Source organism: Mesoplodon densirostris, chromosome 2, assembly GCF_025265405.1.
Source record: "Mesoplodon densirostris isolate mMesDen1 chromosome 2, mMesDen1 primary haplotype, whole genome shotgun sequence".
Classification (NCBI taxonomy): Eukaryota; Metazoa; Chordata; class Mammalia; order Artiodactyla; family Ziphiidae; genus Mesoplodon; species Mesoplodon densirostris.
In genome coordinates this window covers 32,619,159-32,635,339 of record NC_082662.1, presented here as the reverse complement: position 1 = coordinate 32,635,339, position 16,181 = coordinate 32,619,159, and the positions used below count along the sequence as shown (strand labels likewise).

Here is a 16,181-nt window from a genome sequence, read left to right as displayed (position 1 = left end):
ACATGGGCTTAGTTGCTCCACGGCATGTGGGATCTTCCTGGACCAGGGTTCGAACCCGTGTCCCCTGCCTTGGCAGGCGGATTCTTAACCACTGCGCCACCAGGGAAGTCCATTAAATTTGTTTTTTTTTAAAACAATTACTGGTATTTGGTTCAGGGGATCTTCATTTATCAATATTTACTAAGAACACATCTTCCATTTGGTCACAAGAGTTTTCCTTTCATATTTTATCTTTATTTTTTCTCCCAATCTCAAAAATAATGAATATTAAATAAAATTCAAAATTGAAAAATAGGAAGTCAAAGTTCCCAATTTAGTATCTGTTAACAGTTTAATATACATCCTTTCAGACATTTTCTATGTGTATTCAAAATTCTACCAATAGTAATGTTACAAAAATGGAACTACCCTTATATTGTTCTGCATCTTAACATAAAGTATCCTATCTACTCATGGCAGTACACAGAAATCCAGCTCAGTCTTTTCAGGTGCTCCACATCACGCTCTATATAGCTGTATGCCGACATTTAATCCTTAATTGAAAAGAAATCTCGGGTGATTACAGCTTTTCACATTTCAAAATAATGCTGTAAGGAATGTTCTTTCACACCTATCTTTTTGCATTTCTGTGATTCTTTTTGCAGGTAAATTCTTAGAAGTGGATTTACTGGGTGAAGGCTTTACATTTTCATTGATAAATGCCTCCAAAGTTGCATACCATTTTACACGCCCATGATATAGTATGTGAGATGCCAACCACTTTTTAAAACAGGCTAAAATCCTGACTAAATTAACCCTTTAACCACATAGGTGTGCTTTAAAGATACTCTAGGAGGAAGAGATATGAATCTATTAAAAAACTGTTCAAAAAGTAGAAGTCATTTAGAAAAATGTTTTTCAAACTTTGGATGGCAACCCATTTAGTGGTTGTGAACGCAGCTGAAGGGATTGTGAAAATCCCTTTACAAACAAAAATTTCAGTACACATCACGTGTAATAAGGATAAGTACTATTTGATGTACGTGTGTTATGTAAATTATTTCTTACTGTAGGTCATGGTCACAACAATTTGAAAATAATTGATTTAGAGTAAACACAGCTATTTCAGCATCTCTACTCTCTGGGAAGAGAGTTAACTTGAAAGGGAAGGGAGAGGTAACTTGGGCTGAAGTGTGAGTATCTTTCTGAGTCTGCTCTGTCCCCTAGTAACACACGAGGGTACTGCAAGCTGGTGTGAGATTTTTCAAAGCTAAAATCCAACTGGGTTGTTTTTGGACCGACATTTAAAAATTTTTGAAATTATCTAAAAAAATAAAGGTAATACTCCAATTTTAGTTGTCTTTGCTAACTCCTACTTAGAAAGAGGGTAAAGATGTATCAAATGAACATTAACCAAAAAACTTGGAAATATTTCATCAGATTTAGTTTGACAACATGCATTAACTATCTATGACATATTAAGTGTTGATTTTTTATTACTTATATTTAGATTATTTCCTGCTAATAAAATTGTGTCTACTTTATATCAAGGAATTTCATATCATGTTTCATTTTCACTCCAAAGTGCACCAGCATTGTGCTTCCCAAATACATTTGAAAACTGGGCTGTTACACCGATGCTTTGTTTTGCAAATACTTGACACTCACACTTTATTTTAAATGATAAAGCAGATGAAGGGGGAGGACAGTTGAAGTTTCACTTGCCAATAGATAGCTTATATTATTATTTATCTCTTTGCAAGAATTTTCGAGAAATGATTCCTGCCTTTGGAATTGTCAGACTACTCATCATCGTCCTTATAAGTAAGTGTGTTTTGTGAACATTTCATACCTTCAATTTTATGGGTTCAACCTTCAGAAGACCTTCTCACATTTCCCAGACTAACAAGTAGGATGACCATAAGCCTAGAGTCAGAAAGAATGGTTCGGCTTCATAGCCCTAAGCAGAAAGGTGTGAAAGGAGTTTTCACAGATCCTGGTGGGTGGTTCTTAGAGGTGCCTCTGTTTCTTTCTGGAGTGCGGGGAGTCAAGAGAGTAGGGCTCGAGGCACTCCGTCCACTTCAACCACAATACCATCGTTTATGGATTTAAAATATATATATATATATATATATATATATATATTTAAAATTATTTATTTATTTATTTATCTTTGGCTGTGTTGGGTCTTTGTTGTTGCACGCAGGCTTTTCTCTAGTTGTGGTGAGCGGGGGCTACTCTTTGTTGCAGTGTGTGGGCTTCTCATTGCGGTGGCTTCTCTTGTGGAGCACGGGCTCTAGGTGCGCAGGCTTCAGTAGTTGTGGCGCATAGGTTGAGTTGCTCTGCGGCATGTGGGATCTTCCCGGACCAGGGCTTCAACCCGTGTCCCCTGCATTGGCAGGCAGATTCTTAACCACTGCGGCGCCAGGGAAGCCCCTGGATTTTTAAAATTTTTTATTAAAAAAATTTTTTTATTGGAGTATAGTTGATTTAAACTATTGTGTTACTTTCTGCTGTCATTTATGTTTTATATACTGGATTTTTCTTGTTCATACATTAGATTCTGCGTATGATTTTGTCAGAAAGGGAAAGCTTGAAAACCATTCATATAATCCATTTTCTTCCTCAATTTCAGATAAAAAAAAAACTGATCTAGGATATAAGCATGGAGTGGTGGCTGAGGATTGAAGATGAGAGCAGAGGTGAAGGAAGAGAGGGGTCAGGGAAGTAGGAGCATGACTGATGTGGCTTTGGAAATCTCCAGGAATGATTGTCTGGAATTACATGCTGAAAGAATTTAGGAAGTACGTTCAATCTGGAGAAGAGGTGGAATTTTAGGCGGGTCTGAAAGTCAGGATTTTGGACGGTGGGGGGCAGGCCATACAGAGTAGAAGCAAACAAGAGTGAAGGCAGGGCTGGTAACTTGTATTTCTGGATCTGCATGGAGGGTGCGGGGAGAAGGCTGACCCTGGGGCCAGACTGTTGGCTCAGACTTGAAGGCCAAGACAGAAGTGACACTTGATACAGGCTAAGCTTTTGGCTGTCCACGTAGTAGGAAAAAATCATTCTGCAAATTGGTATCAAGAGTTCAAAAAAGACACTAAATTAAGTTTATGAACGGTTTAACTGTAAAAACAATATTTCATCCCAAGAGAAAAGAAGTGACTTGTTTCTAGTTTATACCATACCATATATACTGGTTTTCTCCATAAGAAATCCAAAAAGTGAGGGAAACTAGTCAGCACAGAAAGGAGGAGAGATGTCTGGGAGTTAGTTAGGAGAGTTGCTGTGCAGGCAGAGCCGTCTGAGTCACAACCAGAACCAAGGGACAAGTCCTTAGACAGAAAAATATTCTTCCACAAGTTACCTGGGTCATCAGTCAGTCTGTTTCTTTCAGGTAATTATGAATGACTTTTGTAAAATAAGCCTCAAACCCTCAATGAGGAAAAGGTTTTAATACTCTAATACCCTTTAATGTTGGAGTAAAAGCCCTTTCCTCATGCACAGGGTTATCTCCAAATATAGTTTATGTAACATTCTGTCATTCTTTCTCTTCTTTTTTTTAATTGGGGTATAGTTGCTTTAAACATTCTGTCATTCTTGAGGTAAGTAATACAATCACTGAATGATGTGCTTTTATTATATCCTACAAACATAGGTAGGACACACTAACATCAACCTTCCCCACAGGCCATTTCTAAAAGTTCTTTGGCCTGGTTTACCTACTATTGAAAATGAGAGAAGTTAGAACAAACTCCGGATTAATGAAATACAAGTACATTTTAATTTTAAACATGTTTCCTTGGGAAAATGTATAGTTTCTTTTTTTTTTAATGGTAAATATTATTCCTAATTGTGAAGGACAATTGGCCCAGGACCTTCCTTCATTAAGCATTATTTGTTGGATCTGTTTTCTAACAAAGCAACTGAGCTTCCCCGGAAAAAGTTCAGGAAATCTCACATTTTCATCCTTCAAAAAAATCCATATAAAGGCAGCTCCCTTAAAATGAGTGTCAAATTTTATTGAAGACAATGATTTGGTTTATTGGAATGAGGGCTTCTTTTCAGGTGGGAAGACAGGTCTCGGTTTAGAGACTGCAGCAGCTTAGAAGTAAACTCCCCTGGGAAGCAGAAAGGGCCAGGCAGGTGTAAGTCAGAAGGGGCCAAGAGAGAAATTGAATGGAGAAATTGACATGCTAAGGGTTACAAAGAGTTTTTGAAAGGAGGTCTCCTACTGTGGAAGACTAGACCAAAGTAACTGTTTCCAGTAAGTCAACCCTGTTTTCCAGCAGTGGTTTTCTTATACCTTCCTAGTCCTATCTCTGTTATTTACACTGGATCAGGAATTACAAATGATCGAAAAAACAATATAGCCACATTTATCCAGCATTTTGTGTGACAGTCATTTACAATTAGATTAACATTGAGTACTTCTCCTTGACCTCAATTTCTATCCAGTAACTTCAGTGTCAATACTGTATTGAAAGGGAAACTAGCCAGAACACATGGTCCTGATGCTGTTTTCCCAAAGGCAAGGACTAGGTCTTTCTGTCTCCTAGGACATTTACTAAGTAGAGCACAGGGACTTGGGGGATGGGTGTGGAATGTGACAGCTGCAGGAGATGTTTCCAAGTGCACATGTAGGGCAGAGTTCTTCTGAGCCAAGAAACCTGGAAGCTCTTTTAGCATCAGAGGTCTGACTTATTTGAGGAATGTCTAAGTTCTGGCTCTCACTGTTCCATTAGAAAATGTGGACTTGTTTCCTTTTTTGGCCCATCTTCTGTTCTCCTGATGGTAAGCAGAGGCGATTAGTGTGGTGGGTGAGTGAAGCCTCCCACAGTCAGGCTGCTTAAGGTCCAAATCCCACTACCGCCTCTGAGATGGGCGGCCTTGGGCAAGTACTAAACTCTGTGTTTTGGTTTCTTTATGTATAAGACGCCACCCTCATTCCTCACTTGGGTTGCTGCAGTAGTAGTAGTAATTAGCTTGTCTGCTTGCTCCTGTCTTTGCTTCCTTAGAGTATGTTTCCTATACAGCAGCCAGAATCATCTTTTAAAAACACGTCAGACATGTCACTCCTGTGCTCAAAAGCTTCAAAGTGTAAAAGTCAAAGTCCTTACAATGGTCCATAAGGGCCCTACATGATCTGCATCTGCTTCTGTTTGATCTCATCACTTACTACTTTGTCCCTAGCTTTAGTCCAGAATCACCCAAAAGTCTTGTTAAAACACAGACTGCTGAGCCCTACCTTTAGAGTTTCTGGTTCAGTAAGTCTGGGGTGGGCCTGAGAATTTTCATTTCTAGTAAGTTCCCAGTGATGCTGGGATCCCAGTGGGGCAGGGAACCATCCTTTGAAAACCACGACCAGATCAACTGCTTTGGTATTCCTCAAACACACTAGGGGGATGGTCCTGCCTTAGGGACTTTGCACTTCCCTCTGCCTAAAGGACTCTTACTTCAAAGGTCAGCATGGCTTGCTCCCTTATCTCTATCAAATGCCATATTCTCCTTGAGATCCTCCCTGACTCTCCAGTTAAAAATCACACCCTACTCTCAGCATTCCCAATTCTCCTTCTTCTCTTTGTGTGTTCTCCATAGCACTAAGCACCATTTGACAATACTGTATGTTTTACTTATTCATTTGCCTTCCCCAACTAGACTTTCAGTGCCATGAGGCAGTCTGATTTGTTCACGGCAGTATCTCCACCATCTAGAATAGTGCCTGGCACATGGGAGATAATCAATAAATACTCGTTGGATCAATACATCTATAAAATGGGATAATGATAGTACCTATTTCATGGGGTTGTTGTGAGGATTAATGATGCAGGTTAGTACATGTAAAACTCTTAGAACAGTACCTAGCACAGAGTAAGTCTCAATAAACGTTGCTACAATTGCTAGAGGGGAACCAAAAATAACTGGCGCACTATTTTGGAGATCGTGGGGCTTCACTGGGCTGTTTTCCCTTCTAGTTGTGTCGGACATGGGATTTGCTCTCTACAGAAGGTTCTTTGTCCCTGCAACTGGGTCCCCGGTGAGTTCAGTTTATTATTTTTTAAATTACCTATCATATCAATAGCTAAAAAGGGTCACCAAATAGGGGCAACAATTCTGAGATTTAGGGCAGTCAGTTTTACACTTGGAAGTTAAGAAAATTCCTGAGGAAATCAGTCTTTTGGATTGTCCTTTTCACTTCTCTCTCTCATAGCCCTGACAATGGGCTCTAGTTCTCTGCACCTGTTATACTGATAGCTATTCCAAAAAACAGGAGTGAAGGGACTTCACAGAGAATAAAATGCAGATTGGAAAGCAGCAATAATTGGGGTCCAGATGAATTTACAATAAAAAGAAAACTGACAAAGATTTCCAGTTTTATTGAAATTGGTCTTTGAATTTGGTAGTTTCCGTTTGACTATCTGTGTGTATTTTTTAATTTAGACATTCCATTTATGTGGGATCAGATTATGCTCCTGTAGAGATCCCTCATGGCACCTCAACTCTTACTCTCTTGGTTGGCCTTATATAGAACCATCCTAAACGCAATGATGACCAAGAATAAGGAGAAATGATGGCTCTGTCTTGTGTACTCAGAGTCAGTGAACTGATATTTTTTTTAGCTTTGCATGATTTGGAATATCTCCTCTCTGTGCACATGGAGTTTTTCTGTCTCTTTTGTCTCACCACCTTGCTGTTCAGACTTTTAAGACTCTTTGACTGGGATGGTATTTGTTTTTTAAACAGCTGAAATATGCAATTAACATTTTCTTCACTTATTCCCATTTTTTCCCCTTTTTTCTCAAGGTGTCTTTTGCAGCTCACATTGCAGGTGGATTTGCTGGAATGTCCATTGGTTATACCGTGTTCAGCTGCTTTGATAAGGCACTGCTGAAAGATCCAAGGTTTTGGGTAGCAATTGCAGCTTATTTAGCTTGCGTCTTATTTGCTGTGTTTTTCAACATTTTCCTATCCCCAGCGAACTGACTTGCCCCTAACACAAACCAATTAATAAAAAGAGCCATCTGGGAAAAAACTGGAGAACTCTCTATGAAGAAACAGAGAAGTCCCAGCAAATGCTAACAATTTTATAAAGAGGACAAAACACCCTTGAAGTCGTCAGTTTCAAAGACTGCTTACAAAAGGAGTTAGGGTTTAAGGAAGGGGCTCTTCTGTGCATGAGGGGGAAGAGGAAGAAAGAAAACAGAAGGGAAGTGAGAACCAAAGATTGGCTCTTTCCCAGGCGTGCTGCATGAGGGTATGTATCCTCTAAAAGAGACTTGCTCTCCTAGGAGGGTATACTATAGAGATTGCTTGATAGAATCCACAAATAATGTTCTATGCTGAAAATAAAAACTTTTCACATCTGTCAGCCTATTGATTATCACTTTCTATCACTGTTTGAGTAGATAAGTCACTGTTTGGGGTGCTTTATATGCGTTATTGCTCATCTTTTTAACAACCCAGAAAGGCAGCTATTACTCTGTTATCTTAGAGAGGAGGATATGGGAACTCTTAAAAAAAATCAAGTAACTTGTCTAAGAGGGAGCAGGATTTAAAGGTTGGTAATGACTTGACAGCCCATATTCTCCTGCCCTCCTGGTCTATCAGTGCTGTGTTCCCCAAATACCAAAATTTATTGTATCATGGCGGGGTTTTCCTGGTGGTGCAGTGGTTAAGAATCCGCCTGCCAATACAGGGGACATGGGTTCGAGCCCTGGTCCAGGAAGATCCCACATGCCGCAGAGCAACTAACCCTGTGTGCCACAACTACTGAGCCTGCTCTCTAGAGCCTGAGAGCCACAACTACTGAGTCCACACGCCACAACTACTGAAGTCCGCACGCCTAGAGCCTGTGCTCCGCAACAAAAGAAGCCACCGCAATGAGAAGCCCGCTCACCGCAATGAAGAGTAGCTCCCACTCACCGCAACTAGAGAAAGCCCGTGCACAGCAACAAAGACCCAACACAGCCAAAATAAGTAAACAAATAAATAAATTTATTTAAAAAAAAGTATCATGGGAGTATGGGAAGAAACATTTCTGAGGGTGTACCAAGAATGGTAGAAATACCTTATAGAAGAATTCTCTGGATTGCTAGTTTAAGATTCAAATAGTGTGAGCAACTAAGCCCGTGTGCCACAACCACTGATCCCGCGTGCTGCGACTACTGAAGCCCGCTTGCCTAGAGCCCATGCTCCGCAACGAGAAGCCACTGCAATGAGTAGTCCCACTCGCCGCAACTAGAGAAAGCCCATGTGCAGCAACAAAGACCCAACGCAGCCAAACAAAACAAAACAAAAAAAGATTTGAATAGTGTGTCTAGGACCCCAAGGAACCTGGAACTATCTTTCTCACGCACACTATGTACCTGGACTCTTTTTTTGGAGTCTCATCTATGACATGATTCTCATCCTTTACGTGGCTAGTGGCTCTTCTATGAGTGGGTATTTACAAAAGGTAAAATGTCGTATCTGAAAGCTGGGATGCCTGTGTCGTTTTCTTGTATGGAACCCAGATTGCTGGCTATTCTTTTTCCAAAATAGTAGTTTTAGGTCTCCTGAATGCAGGAAATACAATTTTTTCTTCTTTTATCATAAGCATGTTTTATTTAAAACCCACCTAAACATGTTGCTGTATTCTGAAAGGAGGATACATCCTTAATTATAGTGAGAAAAGTAGTATTTTAGCATTTTGAGAAAAGCTGATCTGGGATTTGTTTCAGAATTCTTTAAAATTTGAGTATGAGAATACAGTTATGTTCTTGGTTAAAAAAAGAACTTAAAAGAAACTCTTTTACCTTTCCACCCCAAACCTGCTCTTTTCCCTTGTGATGACCATTGTCAACAGTTGGGTGTATATTCTCCTAGACCTTTTTTGACTCAGGATGAGCAGAAAGGGAAATGGCTTTCAGTTGATGACTGACTCACTCATTGCACTGAACTGCACTGAACCTCTTTAACCCCCAAGGGATAAATTCAGAGAACAAGTTGAAGATGACTTTGGTATAACTTCTCAAAGCATGATTTGCTTCTCAGATTTACCTAAACTAAGAAAGGTTTGGGTTAATCTCGCTGTTTTAGCTATTTAAATGTACATATGAAATGAAGGTTTTTAACAAGGTAAGGTTTTTAACAATACTACATGTATTATTCTGTAACTTGTTTTATGATATGAATTAGGGATCTTTCTGTTAGTTCCTAGAGATCTTTATTCTCTGAATTGCTAATGATAAAGATGTAATAGTTTATTTAACTATTCCTCTACTGAACACTTAAGTTGTTGCTGATTTTGTACTATTATCAACAGTGCTATGTGAACATCCTAGTATATGCAGTGTGTCTTTGAGAATGAATGAATGAATGAATGAATGGATATTTCAAGCATCCAGAAGCATAAATGCTATGTTAATTTTGATAGATTTAAACTACCTTTTTTTTTTTTGGCCGTGCCACGTGGCTTGTGGGATCTTAGTTCCCCGACCAAGGATTGAATGCGGGCCATGGCAGTGAAAGCTCCAAGTCTTAACCACTGGACCACCAGGGAATTCCCTAAATTACCTTTTTAAAAAAAAATTAATTAATTAATTTTTGGCTCAGTTGGGTCTTTGTTGCTGGGGCTTTCTCTAGTTATGGTGAGTGGGGGCTACTCTTCGTTGCGGTGTGGGGGCTTCTCGTTGCAGTGGCTTCTCCTGTTGAGAGCATGCGGGCTTCAGTAATTGTGGCACATGGGCTCAGTAGTTGTGGCTCGCGGGCTCTGGAGCGCAGGCTCAGTAGTTGTGGTGCACAGGCTTAGCTGCTCTGCGGCATGTGGGATCTTCCCAGACCAGGGCTCGAACCCGTGTCCTCTGCATTGGTAGGCGGATTCTTAACCACTGTGCCACAAGGGCAGCCCCTGAATTACCTTTTAAATAGCTGTATACATTTATATTCTTACTGATAGCATATGAGAGTAACAGTTTCCTCATACTTTTGCCAAAAGCAGGTATTATAAATCTTGAAAAAATTTACATTTTGATAGTAAATTTATTAAATAAATTTAGTAAATTTATTAAATAAATAAGTAGAGTATTATTAAAAAATAATACTTTACGGGGGCTTCCCTGGCGGCGCAGTGGTTGGGAGTCCGCCTGTCAATGCAGGGGACACGGGTTTGAGCCCTGGCCGGGGAGGATCCCACGTGCTGCGGAGCAGCTGGGCCCGTGCGCCACAACTACTGATCCTGCGCTCTGGAGCCCGCGAGCCACAACTACCGAGCCCACGTGCCACAACTGCTGAAGCCTGCATGCCTAGAGCCTGTGCTCTGCAGCGGGAAAGGCCGCTGCGGTGAGGGGCCCACGCACCTCGGCGAGGAGTGGCCCCCGATCGCCACAGCTGGAGAGAGCCGTGCGCAGCAACGAAGAACCAAAGCAGCCAAAAATAAATAAATTAAATAAATAAATTTATAAAAAAAAATAATACTTTCTTTTAATTTGTATTTCTCTGACTACTAATGAAGCTTAGTGTTTTTTAAGTTTACTAACAATTTATAATTTATATATTACACATAATATATAATTTATATAATACATAATATACAAATATGAATATATATATATATATATATATTTTCCTGATGAAAGGGTTGCATTTAATTTGAAAATTAGCTATAGTTGGCAAAGAAGCCCAGGGAAGAAATATTTATCTGCCATTGCCAACCCACTAGGTCACTAGCTCTGAAGAGAGATCTTTAATGACCTAAAGTGCAATGTAATTGTTAATAATAGAAAACTAGACAGAGAAACAGGATTCATCTAACTATGAAATCGGACATGACCCATTGATTATTAAGACTGATGACTAAGAAGTTACTATCTAGTTAGATTATTTTGGTACTAGAAACATCGCTCACATTACCAAAAACTGTGATGTCTTTCTAGGTTCCCCGGGGGGCAAAGTTACCATTAAAAAAGCACACAAACATCTGGTGTTTTAAATATGACATCTCTGAATTATAGAGGGGCCATTTATTCAGCTTAATTTGGGGCTCATAATTTTAGTCTCCTAAACTGTGCTGTAGTATTAGAAATGTTGGAAATATTCTTTATGTGTGCTGCCCAATAAGGTAGCCACTAAGCACATGTAGCTATTTACATTTAATTAAAATTAAATAAAATTAAAAACTCAGTGCCTCTGTTACACAAGCCACGTTGCAAGTGCTCAATAGCTATGTGTTTCTAGTGGCCATCTTATTGGACAGTGCAGATAGTCTATTCCAACATTGTTGCAAAAAGTTCCACCGGATTTAAAAAAAAAAAGTTCCATTGGGTAGTGCTGTTTTAGAAGCAGGAATGAAGATAGGGAGATGGATTTTAGCTGATGCCTGACTCACTCACTGCACTGAACCAAACTGAATCTGCTCTACATCTGCAAAGGGACACATTCAGAGATTAAGCTGAAGATGGCTGTGGTATAACTTTTAAACATGATCTGCTTCAGATTTACCTAAACTGAGAAAGGTCTGTGTTAATCTCTCTGTCTTAGCTAATTAAGAGTTATTTGAAATTTTTTTTCTTTTGAACTCTATAGTACTGTATCTGTGTATATTAGTATTTGTGTCATTTGCTATGAAAGCTTTAGGACCTAAGATTGAAGCTAAATAATAGTACTTCTTCTTTCAGGAAATACCATGCACTTGTCCTTTAAGGGAGAAAAAAACTTTAATTTCTTTCGGTGATTTTAATAGTAAAGTGCTCATGGTAAAAGAAAAAATTAAAATATATATAATTATAAAAAATTAAGTCAGTTGTAATCACACTACCCAGAGATAATCATAGTTAATATTTTGATGAATATCCTAGGCTTTATTGGATGCATCTCTACATATAAATAAATTTACAATAATGGGGCCATATTATTCTATATTTTATAATGTGAATGTTACTGAAACGATATATCAATGTCTTTTTATGTTAGTATATATTTATTATTTCTATTGGTTGCACAGTACCACACTGTGGATGTACTATTATATTTATATATACAATACAGTCTTTCTTGTATTGATAATTATTTTGGATATTTTCAAGTTATGATTATTATAAACAACAAGAATAATATCTTTGCTTACACTTTAAAATGCTTTGGATTGTTGCGTCAAAGAGTATAGTACTATTAACGTAATAAAGTCAAATAGAAATTTTCTCTATCTCAGGAATACAACTCAATTTTAGAAGTTTGATGCTTCTGCAAGTCTTCTGAACTATATAAAGCGTTCAGAAAGGAACTAAAGACTCTAGAACCTGTTATTTAAAAAGTCAAAACTTTCACAATTTGACATACCTAATTTAAATAATTAAACTTGTAAGAGAAAACAGATGATTTCTTAATATCTCTTTCATGAAAATTTCAAGTGTGTTTAGAGAGGAAAAATAGTTTAGTAAAACAGTTAAGAGCTGACTTTAGAGCCACAGTGATTGAGTTTGAATACCAGTTCTAGCTGTGTAATCTTGGGTAATTTAAGATGTGCCTCAGTTTCCTGATCTGTAAAATGGGGGAACAACATACCTACCTCATAGGATTTTTGTGATGAACATATCTTGTAGCTATAATATCCCAGTATGTTGTTTGATTGTGTAACATTTCCCTTTCTATAAGGGATATAGGACATACATTTATATGTTAAATGAAAGTGAATGAAAACATTCACTCTTTTTTTCTTTCCTTTGGGATATATTTTCTCTTAGATATCCTAGGGTATCAACTCTAATATGGAACCTACTGGCTCATAATCCAAGCATCTATATTATAACTCGCCCCACTGCTCTCTCCACAAAGCAAGCTACATGTCTTAGAAGGGTCAAATACTGTTATAATGAAAATTTCTATAATACTACCACCATACCAATGATCCATTTATTTCAAGCAATATCTAATCCTGGTAGTACAAAATAGTTGAGAACTTTTGGAAAATTTTCACAACAAAGTTAGTAATAATTTCATAAATATTCATAAATATATTGCTGAAATGATTTCTGAAAATGCTCAAAAACTGCCAGAAAGAAACTAGAAGTTAGACTAATCTACATTCTTATAGCGAGAGCCAGATTTGTTTCTTTTGGTTTCTTTAAATGCTGTATCTTACTGGATTATGAAATTAACATGCCTTTTCCTTTGTGCATAAATGAGATTTAAAAATCATTGACTTTGGTTATAGTTTTTTTTTTTTTTTTTTTTTTTTTTCCTATGCGCGGGCCTCTCACTGTTGTGGCCTCTCCCGTTGCGGAGCACAGGCTCCGGACGCGCAGGCCCAGCGGCCATGGCCCACGGGCCCAGCCGCTCCGCGGCACGTGGGATCCTCCCGGACCGGGGCAGGAACCCGTGTCCCCTGCATCGGCAGGCGGACTCCCAACCACTGCGCCACCAGGGAAGCCCGGTTATAGTTTTTATATAAAATAATCTTAATAGGTTTGTAAGATCAAGTCAGCAGTTTTAGGAACCTCTCCAAAAGTTCTCAGTTAAAAAAATAAAACAACAAACTTCAGCTGAGTAAGAAGACTCTTCTCTTACAGGAATTCCTATAATTCTATTCTTCATAGGAGGGAATATATACACCCCTCCTCCAGGTATCTTTTTTTTCCCCATTGCATTGTAAGGTCTAAACATAAATGATTTTATATTCCTGACATCTTAAACATATTCTTGGTAACAGATTATTACAACTTTCTAGGGAAAAAAGTAGAGCAACCAGCATGCTGAAAGAGTGATGCTTTGTTCATATTTTGGCCATAGGTTTGCCTTAAGAAATAGCACACCCTTCAGAATGGAAGAATTTATCTGCCTCCTATTTGATGGGGTTCAGAGCTAAGATGGCTGACTAAATAAACATGGGGGACTGGACTTTCCTTGGACGCATTCTGGAGGAAGTTCACATCCACTCCACCATGATTGGAAAGATGTGGCTCACCGTCCTGTTCATATTTCGAATGCTTGTTCTGGGTGTAGCTGCTGAAGATGTCTGGAATGATGAGCAGTCTGACTTCATCTGTAATACAGAACAACCCGGCTGCAGAAATGTATGCTATGATCAGGCCTTTCCTATCTCCCTCATTAGATACTGGGTTTTGCAGGTGATATTTGTGTCTTCACCATCCCTGGTCTACATGGGCCATGCTTTGTACAGACTGAGAGTTCTGGAGAAGGAGAGGCAGATGAAGAAAGCTCAACTGAGGGGTGAACTGGAGGAGGTAGAGCTTGAAATGCCTGGGGATCGGAGGAGATTGGAGCAAGAACTGCATGAGCTTGAGCAAAGGAAACTAAATAAAGCTCCACTCAGAGGAACCTTGCTTTGCACTTATGTGATACACATTTTCACTCGCTCTGTGGTTGAAGTTGGGTTCATGATTGGACAGTATCTTTTATATGGATTTCATTTAGAGCCTCTATTTAAATGCCACGGCCACCCGTGTCCAAATATAATTGATTGTTTTGTCTCAAGACCCACAGAAAAGACGATATTCCTATTATTTATGCAATCCATAGCTACTGTTTCACTTTTCTTAAATGTGCTAGAAATATTCCATCTAGGTTTTAAAAAGATTAAAAGAGGGCTTTGGGGACAATATAAATTGAAGGATGAACATAATGAATTTTGTACCAACAAGTCAAAACAAAACCTTGCCAAATACCAAAACATATCTGCAAATTCACTGAAACGATTATCTTCTGCACCTGATTACAGTCTGTTAGTGGAAAAGCAAACACACACAGCAGCGTACCCTGGTTTAAATCCACCTGCATTTCAGACAGATCCTGATAATCACAGTGGAAATGATGACAAAGGCATTTTGGATGAACAGGAAACGCTACTTTCTGAGATGTGCATGCTTAGTACTACCTGTGGTCATCTTCAAAACATCAACTCAAGTAATAAAGAAGACACTCATAAAATATCTGGAAAAGAAGTTAATGGTAACCAGTTGAGGGGAAAAAGAGAAATTGATGGCAAAGACAGCAAAAGGAACCACTACTCTAAAGGTCACTGTTCTATTCCAGGTGATGCTATAGATCTGAACAACCACACGGGGCAGTCACCCCAAACAGCTTTCTCTCTGCCAGCTAACTACACCTGGAAACCGAAATGGCTTCGTGCTACTTGGGGTCCCTCTGCAGAAAATGAAAACCAGGCATTACCTCCTAAAGGTAACCTCAAGGGCCAGCTCAGAGACAGCACAATCAGAACGCTTCCTCCTTCACAGGGAGACTTCCATCCACTTGACATTCCAGACACTCCTGATCCTTTGGGAGGGTTGTCCTTTGAATCCGAGTTGGTCAGAACCTGCAGTAACCCCCCGGCTTGTCCTCCAAATCATTCAGTGTCGCTGACAAACAACCTCATTGGTAGGCGGGCTCCCACAGACCTTCAGATCTGAACAGCTGTTGGTTTTTAGACATTCTGTGTATTACATTATCAAAGAAGTAGCTTAATGATGGTTGAGCACAGAAACAACAGGGCAGCTCTACAGACCAGCTGTTTGGATAGACAACTGCAAACCCATTTAAAAAAGGGAAAATGGCTCTAATTCTGAATTGGGAAGGAGTAGTTTCAAGTTCAAAGACATAGAGTTACCAAATCAGGACTACTTTTCTACAGGCTCCCTTCAGAATAACACTAATTTTGGGAAAATCACATGTCAGAATCGAAGCTAAATGGAATCAGGTTTTTCCTTGAAGGGAGCATAGCCTTCAGAGATTGTTCTTAATCTATGTAATTCCCTCTTTTGGTTATTAATCTTTTACTTCTGGACACTGATTAAACTTTGTTTGCCCCTGGGACTTAACGCAGTTTCTTTATAGACTGCAACCTGATCTGTCTTGAATATAATCATAATGTTGCTATCTAGGTAAATAAAATCCTAAAAAGATTGGTCGCTTTCTTACACCAGTTTATAGATAGCATCGTGATTCAGTGCCAGGATCGGAGTCTTGGCTCTACTACTCAATGGTTATCTATCCTTGACAGTTTACTAACAGTATCTACCTTGCAGGGACGGTGTGAGAATTAAAATAAGAAACATATGTGTTTAATGCACTGCCAGGCACACAGTAAGCGCTCAAAAGTGCTAGCTATTATTAGCACATTACTGCTCACCCTCCGGAGGCCCACATCAAGTTGGCCACAAATCAAGGAGACTCCTAATATAAGAGCTGGAGCCCAAACAGACGATTCT

At 39.1% G+C, this 16,181-nt stretch overlaps 2 protein-coding genes across 3 annotated transcripts in view; both read left to right on the top strand.

Annotated features, from left to right (window-relative positions):
- The window catches only part of RHBDL2 (rhomboid like 2), a 72,873-nt gene extending 65,530 nt beyond the window's left edge, over window positions 1-7,343 (top strand). For both annotated transcript variants that reach the window (XM_060089539.1, XM_060089538.1), the window contains 3 exons: window positions 1,743-1,803; window positions 5,955-6,016; window positions 6,784-7,343. In XM_060089539.1, the coding sequence (XP_059945522.1) occupies window positions 1,743-1,803; window positions 5,955-6,016; window positions 6,784-6,963 (303 nt within the window). In that variant the 3' untranslated portion in view covers window positions 6,964-7,343. The remainder of the gene's footprint in view (window positions 1-1,742; window positions 1,804-5,954; window positions 6,017-6,783) is intronic.
- A 6,405-nt stretch (window positions 7,344-13,748) lies between these two features.
- On the top strand, window positions 13,749-15,749 carry GJA9 (gap junction protein alpha 9). The gene has a single exon (XM_060089537.1). The coding sequence runs from the start codon at window positions 13,839-13,841 to the stop codon at window positions 15,381-15,383; it is 1,545 nt and encodes a 514-aa protein (XP_059945520.1). The 5' UTR covers window positions 13,749-13,838; the 3' UTR covers window positions 15,384-15,749.
- Window positions 15,750-16,181: the final 432 nt, after the last annotated feature.

Coding starts and splice junctions, on each gene's coding strand:
- GJA9 (XM_060089537.1), top strand. CDS start 13,839: ATGGGGGACTGGACTTTCCTTGGACGCATTCTGGAGGAAGTTCACATC.